Source organism: Callorhinus ursinus, unplaced genomic scaffold (assembly GCF_003265705.2).
Source record: "Callorhinus ursinus isolate GAN/ISIS: 27379988/994484 unplaced genomic scaffold, GSC_fseal_2.0 scaffold5, whole genome shotgun sequence".
In the NCBI taxonomy this organism is placed as follows: Eukaryota; Metazoa; Chordata; class Mammalia; order Carnivora; family Otariidae; genus Callorhinus; species Callorhinus ursinus.
The window spans coordinates 736688-760108 of record NW_027397067.1 but is presented as its reverse complement, the minus strand read 5'-3'; the positions used below and the strand labels follow the sequence as shown (position 1 = coordinate 760108).

The window sequence follows — 23421 nt, the reverse complement described above, 5'->3', positions numbered from 1 at the left end:
GTTAACTAGTAAAATCCCCCACTTCCATTTTGGGATATAATATAGCTGTCAGACAGGACAGGGCACCTCAGGGAGCTTTCTCAGTGTGTGTGCCCTGCCCACTTTACAAGATTGTGAGAATAACCTAATTGAATCTTTTAGTGCAATATACATTCAGAGTACTGCAGTTCTCAATAGAATGTAATTATTACAAATGTATGTAAATTTCATGGGCCATTGTATGGTAATTACATGTTCTAACTTACTTGAGAAAAGCATAATGGAATGATGCTTACTGCTACATCCCATGATGCTTACTGTCCTCCCCTGGTTAGTAAGTGAGGTGCTGCATGTTTTGGAGCCTCCAAAACTACTGTCACTCATTGTGATAAGCCACTCTTGCCAGGTCTCACTGCAGTCTGTCCAGGATGACACAGTTGATCATTCCTCCTGATTACTTTTGTCACTGCTTCTAAGACACTCTCTCGGCTCCCTTTCTACTTCCCTGGCAGTTTCCTCTCCCTTCCTTAGCGCCGTGTTTCCTGGCCACCTCCCTAGCTCTGATTTTGGTCCTCTTCTCCTTCCCTGCTCCCCTGTCAAACATCCAGCCTGTGTTTTTGAAAACTGCCTATATGTTCATGATTCTCAACTTCATACCTCCAGTCCCCATCCTCTCCTGAAGGAAAAGATGGAGAGTGGAGAGTGAGCTACTTTCACTCTCTGCCTGGATGAGGAGAGGTTTAGGGAAGTCGGGAGGTCCTGAGGGCAACCAGAGTATCCCAACACAGTGAATTGGACCCCTGCCCATTTTGCTAGTCAGGCATTTATTTGTGCTTAAAAGAAAATTAAGGGAAATAGACCCATGTAGGGAGATCAGTCTTCACTTATAATTTATTTTAGGGATTACCAGCTATTTCTGTAAAATAAAATTTATAAATTCAGAATAACCTTGTTATTATTACATGATTCTAATGCCCCTAGATGTTGGGTTTCAGTTTATATAATACGCTAAGTTTTCAGTACAGATGGAGCAAATTATAGCAGATCCCAGGTTTAATCTCTCTTCACTTAAATTTCAAGTTAGTAAGAATGATAAACACTTTTGTTTTACATAGTTCTTTTCTGAATATAAAATGGTATTGATTTAGTGTAGAAATTAGAAAAACAGAGTGAAATATAATGAAGTCAGTGAGAGTCACTCATATTCTAACCACTGAATTGCTTTTGGCCCCTGAGATATAGTCTCCAGTCATCAGTACGTATGTGCATGCTCTTGTCTTCTGTTGTTCACCCATATTGTATTCTTTTATAATTTCGGTTATGTATGTTGGGTACTTACTGGCTGGCTCTGGGGGTGCAGCCAGGAACAGGGCAGGCCAAGCCCCTCCCTGCCTCAGGAAGCTAGCATTTGGTGAGGGGAGATAGACAGTACACAAACGAGTCTATCATGGTAGATAGTAGTATGTGATGAAGAAAAAACAGGATATAGGGAGATAGACAGTGAGGGGTTGGTTTTTTAGATAAAGTTGCATGAACATTCTGGTTTATGTGAATATTTGACCAGAGATGTGAACACTGGTGTCATAAAATGTGTTTACACAGCATCTAGTCACTGATTTTAGTTCAGCTTCTCAAATACTCGTTAGCAGTAATCTTTATCAACCTGCCATCTGACAGGCGCTAGACGCCACCAGTGGTAGAAGCACAAAGCAGGCATGGCTGTGGCCTGGCTCACCCAAACGCACAGCCCCAGGGCCTCTTGTGCCCAGTGTTTATGCCAACCTGTGCATGCTCCTGGCACTATACCCTGTGAACACCTTTACCTTGTAGGTGATAGTATTCAACACCTTCCTTGGGTTCACTTAACTATTCAAGACAAACCTATTTTCAGTAACCAACATAACTTTCCACCTTTGTGAATTTGAAAAAAACTTAATTTTTCAGGTATTGGAGGAGTTGGTGTATGAACTGATCGTAAAGCAGTTGAAGCAACATCAGAATACGAGGGAGGACAAATTTATTGTGTGCTTGAACAAAGCCGTGAAGAACTTTCCTCCTCTTGCTGATAGGTAAGATGTCAGTTGTGACGGATGTCCTGTTGCGGGAGAGGGTCTGAGCTGCCCTCTCAGTCATTGGCCGTGTCCACTGTTTAGGTTTATGAACACGGTGTTCTTCCTGCTGCCAAAATTTCATGGCGTGATGAAGACCCTCTGTCTGGAGGTGGTGCTGTGTCGTGCAGAGGAAATAACAGATCTCTACTTACAGTTAAAGAGCAAGGATTTCATTCAAGTCATGAGACACAGGTAAGTGTGAAGCTAGCCCCATATTCTCAGAGGCAGCTGGCTCATAAAATTTTGATTTGTTCAGCGGTCTCCTTCAACTCAGAAAGAACTCGTAGGTTTTCATAAAATATGTATTTGTTAAATTTTAATCAGAATTAAAGGTGGTGGGGCCTGACCCTCCTGCCTCTGCTAACCTGGCACTTTGGGGAAGCCATATCTCAAGCATTGTCTAAGGCTCTTCTCAGATTTAAAATACATGGTTTTGAGTTCTGTACCCATTTTGCCAATTAGGAGGCTTCCATTATTTGTTAAAATTGTTCATTTATTTTCACATTATACTATCAAAAGAAATATTAAAAGATGCTTTGATCACTTACAGTATTTTTATTTCTCTGTATTTATTTATTTCTCTGTTCTTTTCCAGTCTTGTCTGTACACATATTTTTTTTTAAAGATTTTATTTATTTATTTGACAGAGACACCGCGAGAGAAGGAACACAAGCAGGGGGAGTGAGAGAGGGAGAAGCAGGCTTCCCACTGAGCAGGGAGGGTCATGACCCGAGCCAAAGGCAGATGCTTAACAACTGAGCCACCTAGGCGCCCCAGTGTATACGTGTTTTTTACATAGGGACAAATTATTGATAAATGCCAATTACAAAGAATCTATGTTGTTATGTTGTAATATCCTTCATTAGAAATTTACTCAGTATCTACTGTGTGTAAAGCATTAAGTTGGGTGCTTCAAGAGGTGTACACCTTATTTGGGGCCCAGACTACCCTAACTTGCTTCTGACCTGCCAGGTGGCCTGACTAGCACTTGAAATCGTTTTTTCAAAATGTGAAATCCTTTATATTTAGTTTATTTTGTTTGACATTTCAGGTTTTTTAAAATATGAACTTTTATTTTAGAATAACTATATTTATAGAAAATTTGAAAGATAATACACAAAGTTCCCACATACCCTTCATCCAGTTTTTCCATGTCACATAATCGTGGTACATTTGTCAAAACTAAGAAATTAACATCAGTAAATTAATGTTAACTAAACTAGATTTTATTTGGCTTTTACCAGTTTTCCCACTAATGTTCCTTTTTCTATTCCAGGATCCAATCCAGGATATCACAATGAATTAATTTAGTCATTTCTAATGTTCTAGCTCATGATAATTTTTTAAGATGTAAGTTTTATGTTTCTGTTGTAACAAATTTTGAAATACAGAACAGCACAAAGAAGAAAATGTTACCTGTCATATCTGAAAGTATAATAAAAGTTGTTAAATTTGTGTGTTTTAAAAAATCTCTCATTACAGAGATGATGAAAGACAGAAAGTTTGTTTGGACATAATTTATACGATGATGGCAAAATTGAAACCAACAGAACTCCGAGAACTTCTGAATCCTGTTGTAGAATTCATTTCTCATCCTTCTCCAGTGTGTAGGGAACAAATGTATAATATTCTAATGTGGGTTCATGACAATTACCGGTAAGGTCTACATTAACTTTTTTTTTAAGATGGGGGAGGTGGTAGAGGGGCAGAGGGAGAGGGAGAGTGAGAATCTTGAGCAGACGCCACACCCAGCACAGAGCCCAACATGGGGCTCAGTCTCACGATCCTGAGATCATGACCTGAGCCAAAATCAAGAGTTGGACACTTCACCGACTGAGCTACTCAGGCACCCCACTACATTAACATTTTACATTACTATTTTTAAGGGAGCTTTTGGATGCTTATAGCAATCTGGAACAGATTATAATAATGAAACATTTTTAAACATATGATTAATAATTAAACAAGTTTATTTTAGTATATTGACATGTTATCCTTATTTTAACTCCTTTTATGTACCTGTGGGAATTCAGAATGTGCAGTTACTGGTTGAGTTAGTTAATAGTGTAATTTGTTTTTATAGTTATCCCTTTAAAATTTACAAAATTAAGGAAATGAACTCTGTGGGATGTCTTCATCCCAGGACTTCCATCACACCACCTCCCGTAGGGTGTGAGCCTGTCCTAGGACCTCTTAGCATTCCCAGGGAGCCGTCTGCAGTCCTCCCCCCATTACCACTGCCCCATGCACCTGAGCCCTATCACATGGCAGGTGGAGCTGTGACAGCACTTGGATAGGCTTGCAGGGGCACCAAAGGAGGGTGTCAGGGTACATACTCATGAGGGTGGGTTCTGCTGTGGTTTGGGAAGTTAAAGTACCACGGGAAAAGATTATTTTTTAATTCTGGATGGTGTTGTTCGGATTGCACAAAAGCGATAAACAATATTAATGTTTTGTCATTTTGTTATTTTTTCTCAGAGATCCAGAAAGTCAAGCAGATGATGAGTCTCGGGAAATATTTAAGTTGGCAAAAGATGTGTTGATTCAAGGGTTGATCGATGAGAACACTGGGCTTCAGTATGTGCTTCTCCTGGAACAATTGGGCCAGGACAAATAAAATTAGGGATATTTCTTCCTAGATTTGCACTGGGTATTTTTCAGCAGTTTTAGAATTATATTTATAGTATTAGCATTTTCTTTGCTTTCTGTATTCATAGTGTTTAATAAAAAGGTATTTTAAACCACATTAAGACTTAAAAATCCTGACAAGTTATTTTAATATAAAAGTCTTACAAAAGTGGTATGAATAAAGCTTTCTCTGCTCATGCAGTGAATCAGTGTCTCAAAATGAAAAAATCTGTAATGACGATTATTGTTTCTCATTTAACTCAAATAGTTGAGATCACACTATACATATTAATATTGAGTGAAATGTTTGGAACTTTAGAAATAAGAGAAAACTATAATATTGATTATATGGGGAAGTATAAATGATGATTATTTTCTTTAGGGTTTGGCCAGCAAACCTTGAGATGGTGAATGAAAGGATTTCTCCCAACACCTTAGTAGGAGAAAGGGGAGGCCTGGGGGCCAGACGCTCTAGTGGCAAAAGGCCTTGAGCCAAGTTCAGTCTCCGCTTTTATTGTGAGTTTAACTAATACACCATGTGCAAGGCAAGGAGTTCGTGAAGTATGTGACCACTACAGGTGCCTGTATTTTAAACCCATTCCCTGGATGAGACCCTTGAGCTCAGTAAGAATCCGGCTACGTTCAGCCAAGAAACTTCAGAGGAGGCCCAGCGTCCGGGCACTCCTCCTTTGATTTTCAATTAGTCTCATCCAGGGAGGCATATACAAGTCAGATTTTATCTATCCAGGCACTGTGAATCCTCAGTTTTCCTCTAAAATGCCTACCCTGTTAGTTTTATGAGTGTTTTATCAAGTACTAATTATATAAGAAGGGGCAAAAACTTTTTGTATGGTTCTATATTTCAATTTTCCATTCTGCCACAATTTTAAACTCATTTTGCTTTTCAGAATTGCATTTGCATTTCATAAGCATTCATAAACTGTAAAACCTAACCTGTCTTTTTTTTAGCAGGGGGAAGGACAGAGGGGGAGAGAGAGAGTTTTAAGAGAAAGAGAATCACACTGTGTGGAGCCCAGTGGGGGCTTTGATCTCACAAGCCTGAGATCATGACCTGAAATCAAGAGTCAGACTCTTCATCACCTGAGCCACCCAGGCGCCCCGAGCCTAGCCTGGTTTTTTTGTTTTTTTGTTTTTTAAGATTTTATTTATTTATTTGACAGAGAGAGACACAGCGAGAGAGGGAACACAAGCACGGGGAGTGGGGGAGGGAGAAGTAGGCTTTCCGCTGAGCAGAGAGCCCGATGCAGGGCTCCATCCCAGGACCCTGGGGATCATGACCTGAGCCGAAGGCAGACACTTAACGACTGAGCCACCCAGGTGCCCCCTAACCTGGTTTTTAACTAGTTCAAGTTTTGAATACTTTATGGCACTAATTTTTGGAGTGTATTGTTTTAGCAAGGCAGTGAAGGAATACATGTAATTTCTTAAGGTGTTTTCTCGGTTTCCAAATAGTTAATATATACTCCTCATTGAAAACTTCCCAGACAGTAGAGATGAGAATAAAATCATCCAGTTTTTCACCTCTTGTTAAATATGGTAATGTTTTAGAATATTCCCCTCCTTCAGTGCATATTATTGTTCATAACTCAGATTAAACTCTTTATACAATTTTGGGTGTGGTTTTCCTCTGTGTTAAGCTTTATAGAGATGACAAACTGCCTTCTCCACATGTCCGTGTGTAGGACATTCTTTCTTATTTGCCAGTATCTGAGAAATATGCTTCTTTCCTCTCTGCTTTTCAGATTAATTATTCGAAATTTCTGGAGCCATGAGACTAGATTACCTTCCAATATCTTGGACCGATTGTTGGCACTAAATTCCTTATATTCTCCCAAAATAGAAATGCACTTTTTAAGTTTAGCAACAGATTTTCTGCTTGAAATGACCAGCATGAGCCCAGATTATCCAAACCCTGTGTTTGAGCATCCTCTGTCAGAATGTGAATTTCAGGTAAAGTACTTATCTTTGTAATAATAAATTTTATAAGCTTTTCCTGTCTTTTAGTCAATAAACATTTTCTAATAGAGTTAAACTAGCTGTCTTTTACTGAAATATAAATGACGAATGATATACTAGTTTCAGGTGCACAACATGATTTGATATTTGTTTGTATTGTGAGATGATCACCACAGTAATCCTAGTTAACATCCATCACCACATAGTTAAAAATATTTTATCCTTGTGATGAGAACTTTTAACATCCTCTTAGCAACTTTCAAATATATAATACAGTATTATTAACTATAGTCACCGTGCTACACATTCTATCTCCATGACTTACTTATTTTTTAACTGGAAGTTTGTACCTTTTGACCCCCTTCACCCATGTTCCCTTCCCCCATCCCCTGCCTCTGGCAATCACCAGTCTGTTCTCTATATCTATCAGTTCACTTTTTTTTTGTTTTGATGTTGTGTTTAGATTCCACATGTAAGTGAGATCATGTGGTATTCGCCTTTCTCTGTCTGAAATATTTCACTTAGCATAGTGCCCTCAAGGTCCATCCATGTTGTCACAGATGGCAAATTTCCTTCTTTTTTATGATTCAGTAATAGTTCATTGTATATGTGTGTATATGTGTACACACACACATACACATCACATCATTTTTATCCATTCATCCATCGATGGACACTAAGGATGCTTCAGTGTCTTGGTTATTATGAATAATGCTGCAGTGAACATGGAGGTACATATATCTTTTTGAGTTAGTGTTTTGTTTCCTTTGGATAAATACCCAGAAGTAGAATAGCTGGATCATTTCTATTTTTAATTTTTTGAGGACCTCTATACTGTTTTCCTTAGTGTTTGCACCAATTTATATTCCCACCAACAGTGCATAAGGGCTTCTTTCCTCTTCTCCGCATCCTCACCAACACTTGTCATTTCTTGTCTTTTTGATCATAGCCACCTGACAGATGTGAGGTGATGTCCCATTGTGATTTTGTTTTGTGTTTCCCTGATGATTCATGATACTGGGCTTCTTATTTTACTTGGAATACTTAACACATTCCTTTCTGAAACACATTTGCTTCAGCCTCATCTGCTCACACTCTCTTCATATGCTCACACTTGTCCCCCTTTCAGCCTCCACTTAGATTTTCCTTTCTCCATAATGCCATTCTCCTTCCTCATCAGTCCCCCCCATCAATTTGGTAGATACCGAGTTTGCATTTTCTCCTGGCAGCCTTAACAACCTGTGATGATTTACATATACGGACATGCTCACTTCATCTCTGCCAACCTGGGCAGCAGAGCCTGACTGTTTTGCTTGCACTTGTCCTAGTGACTTTCCTAGTGTCGAGCACATGGTAGGACTTTGGAAGGAGTTGAGCCCTTTAGCTTGTTACTATGGTGGTGCCATTATTGAGTGTGGCATTAAGCCATTTAATGCAAAATGTGAAGGAAGAGAAATACGGTTTTTCTCCCCCAGTACTAATCACTATTTCTAGTTGGCAAATAATTATTTAATTAAAATTTTTAAATTCAGAAAGGTGGTTCTTCAGCTGCTTCCCACAGAGATACATGAAATTATAGTACATATTTGCTGATAGTAGCAATGGATTTTAATAAAAATATTTCAGTATTGCTAAAGAAGGACCATTATTTCATTTGGAGCTCTCTTACGTGCAGGAATATACCATTGATTCTGACTGGCGTTTCCGAAGTACTGTTCTCACTCCGATGTTTATTGAGACTCAAGCCTCCCAAAGTGCTCTCCAGGCCCAGACCCAGGAGGGATCCCTCCCAGCTCAAGGGGTGATGGCTAAGCAGATACGGGCCACCCAACAGCAGTATGACTTCACACCTACACAGACTGCAGGTAACTGTCCACCTGAACACCTGCCTGCTCTGCACCAGGCAATATGATCTGTGGAAGTGGCCTCTACTGCAAGAACACTGTAAGAGAAGTGAAACAATAGAAAAAAGTGGTAAGAACCACAGAAAAGATACATCAGTCAAAGGAGAAAAGCACTGGGGTTCCAAGAGTCATCAAATTCTTAAGAGTTGGAAGGGGGAGGGCTGAGGAGGGGTGATGGGAGCTGGTGTTTAAAGGATATGGAGTTTCTGTTTAAGAAGATGGGAGGTGCTCTGGAGATGAATTGTGGCGATGGTTGCCCAACTGTGTGACACCATAGTACTGTACACTATAAATGGTTAAAATAGTTAATTTGGTGTTCTCTAAATTTTACCACAGTAAAAAAAAAAAAAAAATAGGGATTATTTTTGACTAGGAAAAACAAAAGTTACAGTACATGTATGTTTTATTTTGGTTTTGTCCAGAAAAATCCATTTAGTGCATCAGATTTAAAATCCCTTATCTCAAAAGCAAAGTACTGAAGAGCTAAACCAAAATCATTTACTGTGTTTATAGTTTATTAAACTTTTCTTTTTTAAATCATTCACCTATTTCCTTTGATCAGAGAAGTACAAGTTGTAGAGTAAAATACCTAAATCATTTCATATAAGCATTTCAAATGTTTTTCCTTTATATGAATTTTTTCATGTTCCATTGGTTCTAGAAGTACGAATGATTTGAATAATTACCATGGATATTTTATGACATTATATTAGAAGTCATGAATCTTTAGTACCTTATAGTAGATACAAAGTATCATTCCTATAAGGATCACTGTGGCTTCAAGGAGCAGGTGGGGTGTTTCCTGCTTCACAAATGAGGACAATGAGGCTCAGACACCTAAGTTGCCTCGGGTCACTCACTAGTAACCTGATAGAACTTATGCCTAGTGTCTTTCTGCCTAGTGACGTGGCTGTCTCCCTGGAGGAGCTGTCCCCAGTGACTATGGCAGGTGAGCCTGTGGAGGCACCAGGTGCCACCAGAATGATACATCCCTTGTCGCTCACAGTGTGTCTGGCGGTTGGTGCTGCTCCAGATGCAGTGCTGGGGTGGTGTGGGCTTGGCAGGGTTGTGCAGTGCTGAGCATGCTGTGACATGCTCTGGTTATGCCTGTTTGTAGATGGCAGAAGCTCCTTTAATTGGCTCACTGGGAGCAGTATTGACCCACTAGTGGATTATACAGTCTCCTCATCATCGGATTCCTCATCTTCCTCCTTGCTGTTTGTCCACAAGAGGAGTGAAAAGTTACAGAGAGCACCCTTGAAGTCAGTGGGACCTGATTTTGGGAAAAAAAGGCTGGGTCTTCCAGGAGATGAGGTGGATAACAAAGCAAAAGGTAAAGTAAGCTTGCTGAAATATACTTAAAATAAGTTAATGCAGAAGCTTAGATAAAGAAAGTACATTTCTTGGGGCACCTGGGTGGCTCAGTTGGTTGGGCGACTGCCTTTGGCTCAGGTCATGATCCTGGAGTCCCGGGATCGAGTCCCACATCGGGCTCCCTGCTCAGCGGGGAGTCTTTTTCTCCCTCTGACCCTCCCCCCTCTCATGTGCTCTCTCTCTCTCATTCTCTCTCTCAAATAAATAAATAAAATCTTTAAAAAAAAAATACATTTCTGACTGCATTCACATTTCCTTATAACCTGTGAATAAGCCAATTAAAATTTAATTCGGGGGCTCTGGGATGGCTCAGTCAGTAGAGCATGCAACTCTTAATCTTGGGGTCATGAGTTCGAGCCCCATGTTGGGGGTAGAGTTTACTTAAAAAAATAATAAAATTTAATTCAGTAAATGTTGTTGCATACTTACCACATTGAAAGCCTAGTTTTAGGTGCTCCAGAAAAGCTATTGAGTAAATTGGACTCAATCCATTCATTTAGTGACTTTCTGAACATCAGGGCTTGGTAAGTCAACAGGTAGGTGAAGTGAGAATTAGTAAGTCTCAGAGAGAATGAGAGAGTGCCAGGAAGACCTGTTGAAGAGGCCGCCTTTGGGACTAGCCTTGGGAGCTAGGGGTGTGGGAAGGGGGAGGGGACCCAGATCAGCTTAAGATTGTTTAAGGACTGGCAGGCCTTGTAGAAGTCTACCCTGTGGGACAAGCCCACTGGGAGCATAGAGCAGACAGCTGGGAATGTGGGCCTGCAGCTTTAGGAGGCAACCAAGGCTTTCTCTAGTGAACCAAGCAGACAAGCAGGGTTCTCTGGATGACCTCTTGGGCGGGTCTGCATGGAGCAGCATGTGGGGTGCCTGAGGAGGCCCTGGAGGCCAAGGCCACAGGCATGCCCACCCCCACCACACACCCAGGGTCCTGGTGGGGAAGACGAGGGGAGATGTGTCACAGGGGCTGCAGGGAAGTGCCAGCAGAGCTCGAAGACCCAGTACTGGCTGAAAAGCAACTCAGCTTTTTATGAGAATGGCAGCTCTGGGAGCAAGTCAAAGCCCAGAGGAAGAAAACGGAGAGAGAGAAAAGGTCCCAACACAGAGCCTTGGGGAAATGCCAACCATATGAATTTGGATATGAAGAAGTATAATTAGGAGCAAGGATAAATTCCTTTTACTTTTATTTATTTTTTCTTTTTTATTAAGTTTTTTATTTTAATCGCAGTATAGTTAACATACAGTGTTATATTAGTTTCAGATGTACAATAACATAGTGATTCAACAATTCTGTACATTACTCAGTGCTCATCATGATAAGTGTACCCTTAATCCACTTAACCTACTTCACTCATCCCCCCACCAACCTCCCCTAGGATATGCTTTATTTTATTTTATTTTTTAAGACTTTATTTTTAAGTAATCTCTATACCCAACATGGGGCTCAAACTCACAGCCCTGAGATCAAGAGTTGCACACTCTGCTGACTGAGCCAGCCAGGTGCCCCTGATACGCTTTATTTTAAATGAGTAAGGGTAAATTCCTTTAGGAACTAAACACATACATGAAATGCTTTCCTCATTTCCAACCACTCTTTTTCACATTTATGTCGCAGATGTGTGGCCATACATAATTCTGTGAATTTAATGTAGGTGAGGTAAATCTAGCTTTTCTCCCACCACTCTGGGTTTGAAGGGGGCTAATGAGCCCCCTCCTGCTCTGTCTGTTCTGCTCCCTGCTTTTGCCTCCCACCGGTCTTCTTTCTTTTATATCCTCTTCCTCTGCTGTTTCTCTGCCAGATTGTCATCTAGCCAGAGTGCATAGTTCTCTGTCCTGACGATGAAAGCCCTGAAGTTAAAATGCAGTCCCAGAATGACTGTTACTTCCCCATGGCTCATGAAGTGTCTTGCTCACCTCAAACCCATGGCACGTATATCCTCACACAGAATTGTTGAGGTGTGCATTTGGGGCAGCCTGCAGTCCAGTTAATGCATGGTGATTGCTCATGACCCACTCTTCTGAATGGGGAAGAGGCTCAGGAAACAGAGGGAAGTGGCTTAGGCTGGCAGCATCGTCCACAACTCAAACTGTTGAGCAGTTTTTCCCTGTCTTTATTGAACTTATATAGAAATTAAGGAGGATAAAAGGTAAAACCTAATTTTTAAACTATTTTCCGTAAAAGTTTTATATGTGAATTTGAAAAAACTCATCGAACTGAGTAAGCAAAATGAATACTGTTAGCTATCCATTTTAATTGGATTAATATATTTGAATCTCCCCTTGTACCTTTGTAGATATAAAATATTTCCCATACTGTCTTCTTTGGGGTTTATGTATTTTCTTGCCTAAAGAGGAATATTTGGAAGTTCATGAAATATGGTGAATTAATCTTTACTATGATACTATTTATTATTGACATTTAAAAATGAAATTGTAACCTAATTAAGATATCACTTTTCAACCATTATATTCTTATTACAGTTTCCTTTAGTTATTTGTATCATAGTAACACATGCCTGTAGTTTAAAGAGTCATATACTTTGCCAAAGCTTTCTAGAAGAAACAGCAACCCTCCCTACCCATTTCCCAAATTCCAGATACAGCCACTTCCATATCTCCAGTACTGCTACCCTACCTTTTTTTTCTTTCAGTATTGGTCATTCTCTTTTAGCTTGCATTATGAACATTGAGGTTCTGCTCCTTCTGGTCCCTCACCCTCACCTACCACACACAAACAATGAATTCTTCTTGTGCCCTCATCCTCTGATATAATTATGTCTTAATCTTAGTTTCATCAGTAATTTCCTCTTATTTTGACTACATAAATGCTACGTGTGTTCAAGGCATAGTACTATTATGATTATTTTTCCTTTCTTGTACAGTAATTTTTCCTGGGCATTAATAATTATTTTGGTTTAGATTTCTGCATATTATTACTTGATTTCCTCTGAGTTGTACCATTGTCTTTTACTGTGTCCCAACACATAAATGTTTCATCTCAAAAGAAATCTCTCCTGGAGCTTCTGAGCCACCCTGTTCCAGGCTACCTGTTCTTGGGGTGTCTGCTCAGCTATGGTCTAGAGACCACCCATCCTGAGGGTCTTTTCACCTCTCTTGGATCTGATTCTTCCTTGGCTTGTTCCTTCTTTCTGGTGAAGGACTTCCTCAAGTATTCCTGAGAAAAGAGGTCAGAAACAGCTGTTTTTGATGGCACTCATACCTGCTGGGTAATTTAGCTATAGAATTTTGAGTGTGAATTCATCGGGGTTCCCTAGTCCCCAAGATTGGGTTGGGAAACCTGGTGGCATTCATTTTGTTGATTCTTTGTAAGAATTGGACTTTTTTCTCTGCAGAAGATCTTAGGATCCTTTCTTTTAAATCAATTAGGAAATTTCACGAAAGGGTCCTTTGGAGCCTGCAGGTCTGTTTTAGTCCATTTTTCTGGGTACTAGGAGGGTCCTTTCAGACTGCTAACACATTTTCCAGTTCTGGAATATTTTTCTTGGATGATTTTGTTGATGATTTCCTCATATCAGTTTTCTTTTTGGAATCCTGTTGCTTGGATATCAGACCTTATCAGATCTTGTAATTTTCTTTTTTTTTTTCTTTTTGCTTTGTATTCTGGGAAATCACTTTAACCTATCTTCTAATCCTTGCTTTTAAGTTATGATATCATATTTTTAGTTTCCATGAGCTTTTTATGTTCTCTGAATGCCTTTCCAGTCCTTGATCCACTGTTGCAATTTCTACTTTTGTCTTTTTGATAAATGATAATATTTTGAAATTTTTTTCCCCTGGATGGACTGCTTTCAACAGTTGCTCTTTCCCTATTGTTTTTTTGTTTTGTTTTGTTTTGTTTTTTTCATTTCTGTCTTTCATGTTTGAAGCTTTCCTCAAAATGTCTGGTGACTTGTTTTTTTGCTTATACTCCCAGATGGGGCACTAAAAAGGCATTTGGAATAGGTACACTTTGGGAATGTGGAGGTCAGACTAGACCAGGACACTGAAACTCCTGACGTGTTGATATCTTTGCCTGTGTTTTTGTGCTGGTGGATTACCCAGGGCAAAATCTCCAGTCTCTTGCCTGCAGGCTAGCAGGCCAGGGTGCCAGCACTCTAGAGGCCAAGCAGAAGCAGGCAGCTGCAGGTTCCAGAAGCCCTTGTGGTCGCTCGTGGTGTAGTTGCTGTGCCTGCAGCTCTGCCGTCCCTGTGCACCCATGGGCCATGTGTCCTCTCCCAGGGTCCACACCTGCAGCACGAGGGGCAGTGCTTTCTGACCACACCTCCTGCTGCAGCCTCACTTTCCTCCCCTCCCATAGACATGCCTGCTGCTGCCAGGTCCTGAGCCTTCCAGGTCTTTCCACTGTCCTTGCTTTGTCCCTGTTCTCTGCATGGTGGCACTGGGGCTGGGCTGAGTTAGTTACAACTTTCTACTCTCTAGCTTCCAAAACTGGTTAGTGGTTTCCTCTGCTATTCTCTGTTCTTCATAGACTTATGCCATTAAAACAAAACAGAACAGCTAGATGAAAGTAAAAAATGGAAGTAAGCAAATAATTCTACTTTTATTTTAGGGGATTTTAGAAAGGAGGTAAAGTAAACTACAAACGTCAAATTGGCCATCTGTAACAAACCTTTGTGTTCTTCAGGTATAGACAATCGGGCAGAAATATTAAGATTACGCAGACGATTTATAAAGGACAAAGAAAAGCTCAGTTTGATTTATACCAGAAAAAGTATTGCTGAACAAAAACGAGAGAAGGTTTGTATCTGTTTCGAGAATTTGAGTGGTCAGAGATATTTATTTTATATCAAAGGATATATACTAAGGAAATAAGTTTCTTGTCAGATATTTCTTCCATAACAAAATTACAGAAGCAGCACTATATGAGTTAAAGTTAATTATGAACCAAAGATTATTCCTCTGACTAATGGAGATGTAAAGGACAGTTGTGACTCACTAATGAGGTCATGGGAATCTTGGAATGGGGCCTATGTGGGTAGCTGTGTGGGCTATGTTGTGGCTCACAGGCACTGCCAGGACCTCATCCCTGCCCCTTATCTCAGACTCTCACTGGAGCTTGGTTTTGTTCTTCTTTGTGTACAGCCTGGCTTTCTCCATGTGATAGAGACACAACCTCCAATCATTCCTGAATGATCTTACAACTTTAGCTGCTGGGAAGGATTAGCCAGAGCCTTGACCCACCTTGGGTCTGGAGCCACTGTGGGACCACATTACAACCAGCCACTCTCCTAGGGGTACCTGGATAAAGAGGGAATGGTGAGCCCAGAGAAAGCCGTGAGCAGGCAAGGCGGATGGTCCAGGGTTATCTGCTGAAAGCAGTTGACCTAGCGTGGCATAAATTAAACATTTCTCAAAATGTGGAAATAATGAAAGAGTTTGTTTAGCCATAGCTTCAGTATTACTTACAAATCAGTAATTATGACAAAATTTTCAAGAAAGACAAGATTGTGAATTAAAAAAAAAAAAACCTGAGTTCTAATTCAGTTTAAATCCTCAGTCACTTAATGAACTTGCAAATCTGAGTATGAAGTAGTTGAATGGTTCCACTATATCTTCTGTGGAAAGAAAATGTACATTTCATCTTTCTCTTGTCTCTGTAAGTACAGCTATTCTCTTGAAGATGAGGGTCCAAAATCAGTGCTCCACAGTCATCCCACTCTCCTTCTCACTGGCCCCACCACACGTGGAGAGTGTTCTGCTTTTCCCACTCGGAGAAGTAACCACAAGCTACTAATTAAGCCTGAAACCTAAGTAGGTGTGCCTGAAGGAAATAACAAGCAGAATATAAACAGAGGGAAAAGATAAAACCAGGATTGTTGGGTAGAAATCACAGGGAGATATTTTGGTCGGATACAAAGAAAGTCCTTTAAATAATTAATAAATGTGGAATGGCCTGCTGTGTGAGGCCATGCATGCCCTCTGACCCAGGTGTTTCCATCTGAAGTGGCTGACCTCTCAGTAAGAATGGCATGGAGGTAATCAGGCATCAAAAGTCCATGCGCTTTATTTGTTGGGAGCATTGTGCTCATTGTCAGGTACTACTCTCAATGGTAGTGGTATAGAGGCGAATATAATACAAGCATTCATGGAGCTACAACCCAGGGTGTACAACAGAACAAAAAAAAAAAAAAATGAGTTAAGATTACAATGTGCAGTGTTGGAAATTACGTGATGACTATGTGTGGGGAAGACTGTTAAAGAGGAGGTGAGAAAGCAAGCCTCTTTGAAGATGATATCTGAGATGGGAACCAAATGATGAGAGAAAAACTGTGAAAAGACATTCGAGGCAGAGATGAACAGGTCCCACAGTCTTGTGTGGTGGGGAGTCGGGGGTGACTCAAGAGCAGGTTCAAGGCTAGTCTGGCCTGAGCAAGTGAGCAGGGTAAGGAGGAGCTGGGATTTGGGGGCTGTGGTGATATCACTGGGCCTGATAGCCAAGGTTTGTTTTTTAAGAGGAATTAAGAGGAAGTACTGCCCTCTGAAATATGGCTTTAAAAAGTTTTAATTCAAGTTCTCTGAGTTTATAAATATTCACATTATTTTGTGATGAATATTTAAATAATCTTACTCATTTGATAGCAGTTTTTATTTTGGATTTATTGTCTGCCATAGACTGTAGTGACCAAACCATTTTGGATAAAAATTGTCATCAAGATCACCTTTATGTTAAAGATAAGTACTGACTGATTGTTTCATAATTCATGCACTACAGATTTCTTCAATAAGAATTCTAATCTTCTTTCTTTGGTTCTAATGATTATAGGAGATTAAGAGTGAATTAAAAATGAAGCACGATGCCCAAGTCATTTTGTACAGGAGTTACCGTCAAGGAGACCTTCCTGACATTCAGATTAAATACAGTAGCCTGATCACCCCCTTGCAAGCTGTGGCCCAGGTTGGTCCTTGAATGCTTCATTTTTCTATTAACAGATAAAAACTATTTAACAGTTCCAGGGGGCTACTATGTGCAAGGAGAAATGGTTGATGCTACACTGTATCATAAATGAGGTGTTGATTTGTCTTCAACAATGGACTTGGTTAAAAGACATTGGTCCAGGTTTTGGCCCTGCTGTTTCCTGTCTCCAAAACTTCTTTTCACAGGTGCCACACACTTAGAGTCATCTAGAAGATAGTCCTGCAGTTGGGATCCTTGTCAAGACATTTAATGCTCTGAGACACAGCTTCTTCATCTATAAAACCAGGGAGTGAAATCTATTTTTCTTACCAATAATGTTGGTCAGTGAAATAATGTGTAATAAATTTTAAAGTGCTAAGCCACTTAAATCATTGCTTATACAAGATCCTTTTGGTGGGCGGGGGGGATCAGGAGACTATCAGTTTATGGGTGGGATTAGTATTTTACTTCTCTGTTAATTTTCTTAATAGCAGAGGATTGGAAATATTTTTCTAAGTTGTGAGGGTTAAGAGTGAATGAAGTTTTCTAGCTGAATTCTCTGACAAAAACAGGACATTTATTCCTCGAAAGCCTAATTAAGATTCCTTTGACTTTTATCGAAAAAACTTTAAAAATTACGCTAGGTGCTGAAATATAATGCCATATATTTTATTATATGTAAATTTTCAGAACTAATGTTATGTGTAATAATAAGTTATATCTGCATAGTCTTTTACTCTTTTTTTAAGCTTTTTATTTAATCTGAATAAATATAAATTGACAGGAATTTGCAAAAATAGTACTTAGTCCCATATACTTTTTTTTTTTTTTTTAAGTCCCATATACTCTTTACCTGGCTTCCCCCACTGGTGGTGTCTTATTTAACCATAGTACATTATGTTGATCTAGAAATTGACATTGGAACAACAGTGTTGACTGGTGTTAACCATTTTTCCCTTCACACACGCACGTGTATGTGTGTGTGTGTGTGAGTGTGTGTGTGTGATTCTGTGCAATTGTACCATGCCAACTGATTGATGTAATTACTATCACAAAAGAGCCCTTGGTTGTTAAAGAGTGCTTTCACATTTCTTTCATTAGATTCTCCCAGTAATTTTGTGACATAAAGGCAGTTGTTAGACACATTTACAAATGAAGAACTGAAGATTAGCCAAGAATGGATAATATGGTTCAAACTTTGTATCTTGCTGGGTGTGGAACTAAGACAACACCCCTTCCTTTGTTTTGACACCTGGCCTTGTGCTTTTCTTCACCCCCATTATTTCCCAGTTTTTCTAGTGCATTGCACACATGTATTCACATCACTGCCTCAGAAATGATGCTGCCACCTGCTCTCCTAGGCATGGTTTGCATCTGCCCATGTTGGATCGGTATGTGGTATATACTGATGGTAGCAGGTTACAGGCCTGATACAGCTGAGAGACCCATGCCTACTATGTGCAAGGAGAAATGGTCAGTTCATCTCATTGGTGCTTGGAAAATATTAAGATGGTGAATATTGTTTTGAAAAAAACATAACTACATTTTTTCTGTTCTTTGAAAAAGAATGTGTTTCCTTATATTTCTCAAATTCCAATACTTTATTCAAATACTATATATGGAGCAACTCCTTCTGGATGCCAGGGACTGCTCTAAGCACTGAGGTGCAGCTCTGGACAATACAGACAAGGTCTCTTCTGCTGTCCAGGGACTCGCCTTCTTCATCATGAGCATTGCACGCTAGAGAACTGAAGAGGAGCCTGTAAACTAGCCATTGTCCAGCAGCAGCATTTTGTTGCTCTGAAAACATTATCTTAAGCACCATTGCATTATCGTAACAGAAGGAGCATTTGGAACTCCCTGGGCAATGAGGGAATTTGTGCATATGACTCAAGAATTGGGTTGTAGACATGGGAACCTGTCTGCCGCAAGTTAAGTTATCAAACAGATACCACATGAGAGAGTGTGCGTGTCTTGAAAGACCAACCCATGGCAGTGAGTGTCTTCATGTAGTGTAGTATGAGTGATACTTTCTTTTTTTCCTAATTTATATTTTCTGAAATTTTTTATAACCATATAACTTTCTATAATACAGATACATGAATAATAGAGAACACATCAAGTTGTACTTTTTATTCAGACACAGTTTTTATCAAGCAAAATAATTTTCAAATTTTATTAATTCATGCATTCATGCCTTCCTTTAAAAAATACAGACACTGCATGCTAGGGACTGTTCTTAGTACTGGTGTCATAGGCACAGATAAAGGGTAATGAGTTCCTGTGGTCATGGAGTATGAGGGTTAAAGCCATAAAAGATCAGGTAGTATTCTGTTAGAGCTGAATACACCAAACATGAAAAGCACAAAAATGGCTACTGATGGTTTTAACAGTTTAAGTGGTCATAATGATGGGACTCTGAAATTTTAAATTGGCATTTTATTTAAGCTTCTCAGTTATCTTTAGCTTTATGATGATACTAATATGACAATGGTTCCTAAAAATCTCATTTAATCTTTCTTGAAGATCTTATCAGTTACTGAGGTGGTCACTTGATGTGCATTATCTTGGCTAATCCTTACCACAACCCTGAGGTGTGTTCTGTTATCCCCACTTTCAAGATGAGGTGTCTGAAGGTCCACACTCACCCATGAGTTAAGCCATGTGGCTACATATGTGATTGAGCCAGCTTACATTATTTCTGTGTCCAAAATCCATGATATCACAGGTATATTTGGTTAAATTTCAAATACTAGCCATGTCAATGCCTGTTAAAACTTTCTAAACAGAATTGAGATGTAAATTAGATATGTTTACAGCAGTTTGTGTTTTCAAATAAAGCTCTGATAGTATTAGTGAATTATAGCATTTTTACTTCAGATCCTAATTTGTCTTTGTTTTGGATATTTTACAGAGAGACCCAATAATTGCAAAACAGCTCTTTGGCAGTTTGTTTTCTGGAATTATAAAAGAAATGGATAAATACAAGACCAAGGCTGAGAAAAACAACATTACTCAAAAGTTGCTCCAGGACTTTAATCATTTTCTTAACACCACTTTCTCTTTCTTTCCACCTTTTGTCTCTTGTATCCAGGTAAGTTTGTACACATGCTTCATAAATATTGCATTATCTACTTTGCCATCACATGACTATGTCATAATCACTTCATTTGTTTCACAAGCTGAAGCACAAGGTGTTTGAGTAGATGTGCTCTGTATGGTTACCTCTTCCCAGATGGGTAGGTGTGATTTATTTTTTTTTTTTTAAACAAGCATATAGGGGTGTCTGAGTCTTAGTTTCAGCTCAGGTATTGATCTCAGGGTCTTAGGATCAAGCCCCATGACAGGCTCCATGCTCAGCGGGGAGTCTGCTTGAGGATTCTCTCCTTTAGCCCCTCCCCCCCACTTGCACCTGCTCTCTCACTCTTTTTTTCTGTCTCTCTTTAAAATAAATGGATGAATCTTTATTTAAAAAAAACCAAAAACCCCAAACTTATATTTGACTGAATAATTAGAAATCAGCCTTGGTATAAAAGTGCTCTGATTTTTAATAAGCCATAAGCCAGTCCCTTCAGTGTTTTGGTTAAGCCCTGCATGTTGTTAGTTGTTTTTCCTTATATACTGTTTCACCAGATTATTTCCTGCCTCCCGATTGCCTTCAACAGATATTGATTGAGCATATTCCTAACTTTGTTGTAAGTGGCGGGGATGGTGAATGATGCAAAGAAGCACAAATCTCTATTTTCATCTTTTTATTTTTCCTTCCCTTCCCCATGTTAATCTGTTTTTGTTTCTTAAATTCCACATGAGTGAAATTTTCTTATTTCGCTTAACATAATACCCTCTAGTTCCATCCACGTCATTGCAAATAGCAAGATTTCATTCTTTTTGATGCTTGAATAATATTCCATTGTATATATACACCACATCTTCTTTATCCATTCGTTGATAGATATCTGGCTCTTTCGATATTTGGGCTATTGTGGACATTGCTGCTATAAACATTGGGATGCATGTGCCCCTTCAAATCACTATGTTTGTATCCTTTGGATAAATACCTTACTGGTGCAATTGCTGGGTCATAGGGTACCTCTATTTTTAACTTATTGAGGAACCTCCATACTAATTTCCAGAGTGGCTACACCAGTTTGCATTCCAACCAACAGTGTAAGAGGGTTCCTGTTTCTTCACATCCTCGCCAGCATCTGTGTTTCCTGAGTTGTTCATTTTAGCTATTCTGACGGGTGTGAGGTGGTATCTCATTGTGGTTTTGATTTGTATTTCCCTGATGCCAAGGGATGTGCATTTTTTCATGTATCTGTTGGCCATTTGTATGTCTTCTTTGGAGAAATGTCTGTTCATGTCTTCTGCCCATTTCTTCACTGGAGTTTTTGTTTTTTTGGGTGTTGAGTTTAATAAGTTCTTTATAATATAATAATATATTTTGGATACTAGTCCTTTATCTGATATGTCATTTGCAAATATCTTCTCCCATTCTGTAGCTTACCTTTAGTTTTGTTGACGGTATCCTTCACTGTGTAAAAGTTTTTTATCTTGATGAAGTCTCAATATTTCCTTTTTGCTTTCGTTTCCCTTGCCTTTGAAGATGTGTCTAGCAGGAAGTTGCTGCAGCCGAGGTCAAAAGGTTGCTGCCTGTGTTCTCCTCTAGGACTTTTATGGATTCCTGTCTCACATTTAGGTCTTTCATCCATTCTCAATCTATTTTTGTGTATGGTGTAAGAAAGTGGTCGAGTTTCATTCTTCTGCATGTTGCTGTCCAATTTTCCCAACACCATTTGTTGAGGGGACTTTTTTCCATTGGATATTCTTTCCCGCTTTGTTGAAGATTAGTGGACCATAGAGTTGAGGTTCCATTTCTGGGTTCTCTATGCTGTTCCATTGATCTATGTGTCTGTTTTTATACCAGTACCATACTGTCTTGATGATGACAATTTTATAACATAGCTTGAAATCTGGAATTGTGATGCCTCATGCTTTGCTTTTCATTTTCAACATTCCTTTGGCTATTTGGGATCTTTTCTGGTTCCATACAAATTTTAGGATTGTTTGTTCCAGCTCTGTAAAAAATATTGATGATATTTTGATAGGGATTACATTGATGTGTAGAATCTACTTTGGGTAGCATAGGCATTTTAACAATATTTGTTTTTCCTATTCATGAACATGGACCATTTTTCCATTTCTTTGTGTCTTCCTCAATTTCTTTCATAGGTGTTCTGTAGTTTTCAGGATACAGATCCTTTACCTCATTGGTTAGGTTTATTCCTATTATGGTTTTTGGTGCAATTGTAAATGGGATCGATTCTCTGATTTCTCATTCTTCTTCATCCTTGTTAGTGTATAGAAGTGCATCTGACTTCTGGGCATTGATTTAATATCCTGGGACTTTGCTGAATTCCTGTATCAGTTCTAGCAACTTTTTGGTGGAATCTTTTGGGTTTTCTACAGAGTATTATGTTGTCTGCGAAGAGTGAAAGTTTGACTTCTTTGCTGATTTGATGCCCTTTATTTCTTTGTGTTGTCTGACTGCTGAGGCTAGGACTTCCAGTAGTATGTTGAACAATAGTAGTGAGAGAGGACATCCCTGTCGTGTTCCTGTCCTTAAGGAAAAGCTCTCAGTTTTTTCCCATTGAGAATGATATTCGCCATAGGTGTTTTGTATTTGACTTTTATGATATTAAGATATGTTCCCTCTAACCCTACATGGCAGAGAGTTTTATGAAGAAAGGATGCTGTATTTTGTCAAATGCTTTTTTTGCATCAATTGAGAGGATCATATGGTTCTTGTCCTTTCTTTTATTAATGTAGTATATCACCTGAATTGATTTGTAGATGTTGAACCACCCTGCAGCTCAGGAATACATCCTGCTTGGTTGTGGTAAATAATTCTTTTGATGTATGATAGGATCCTATTAGCTAGTATCTTGGTGAGAATTTTTGCATCCATGCTCATCAGGGATATTGGTCTTTGTCTGGTTTTGGGATCTAGGTAATGCTGGCCTCATTAGAATGAGTTTGGAAGTTTTCCTTCCATTTCTGTTTTTTTGGAACAGCATCAGAAGAATAGGTATTAATTCCTTAAATGTTTGGTAGAATTCCACTGGGAGACCATCTGGCCCTGGACTCTTGTTGTTGGGAGATTTTGGATTTCTGATTCAATTTCTTTGCTGGTTATGGGTCTGTTCAAGTTTTCTCTTTCTTCCTGTTTCAGTGGGGGTAGTTTATATGTTTCTAGGAATGCATCCATTTTTTCCAGTGTGCCTAATTTGTTGGCATATAATTGCTCATAATATTCTCTTACAATTGTTTGTATTTCTTTGGTTGGTTATTTGTTGGTTATGATCTCTTCTCTTTCATTCATGATTTTATTGATTTGGGTTCTTTCTCTTTTTGATAATTTGAGCTACGGGTTTATCAATCTTATCAATTCTTTCAAAGAACCAGCTCCTACTTTTGTTGATCTGTTCTACTGGTTGTTTTTTTTTTCCTATATCATGGATTTCTGCTCTAATCT

The 23421-nt window shown here is 39.2% G+C and overlaps 1 protein-coding gene across 5 annotated transcripts in view; it reads left to right on the top strand.

The window, feature by feature from the left end:
- Positions 1-23421, top strand: part of PRKDC (protein kinase, DNA-activated, catalytic subunit) — a 232649-nt gene that overhangs the window by 139885 nt on the left and 69343 nt on the right. For all 5 annotated transcript variants that reach the window (XR_003207910.2, XM_025870579.2, XM_073892755.1 and 2 more), the window contains 10 exons: positions 1924-2048; positions 2133-2282; positions 3573-3746; positions 4569-4667; positions 6482-6689; positions 8371-8560; positions 9717-9932; positions 14616-14728; positions 16755-16886; positions 19801-19980. Coding sequence is in view for 4 of the 5 variants with exons in the window: in XM_025870579.2 (XP_025726364.2) it covers positions 1924-2048; positions 2133-2282; positions 3573-3746; positions 4569-4667; positions 6482-6689; positions 8371-8560; positions 9717-9932; positions 14616-14728; positions 16755-16886; positions 19801-19980 (1587 nt within the window). In the remaining variant the exon portion in view is untranslated. The remainder of the gene's footprint in view (positions 1-1923; positions 2049-2132; positions 2283-3572; positions 3747-4568; positions 4668-6481; positions 6690-8370; positions 8561-9716; positions 9933-14615; positions 14729-16754; positions 16887-19800; positions 19981-23421) is intronic.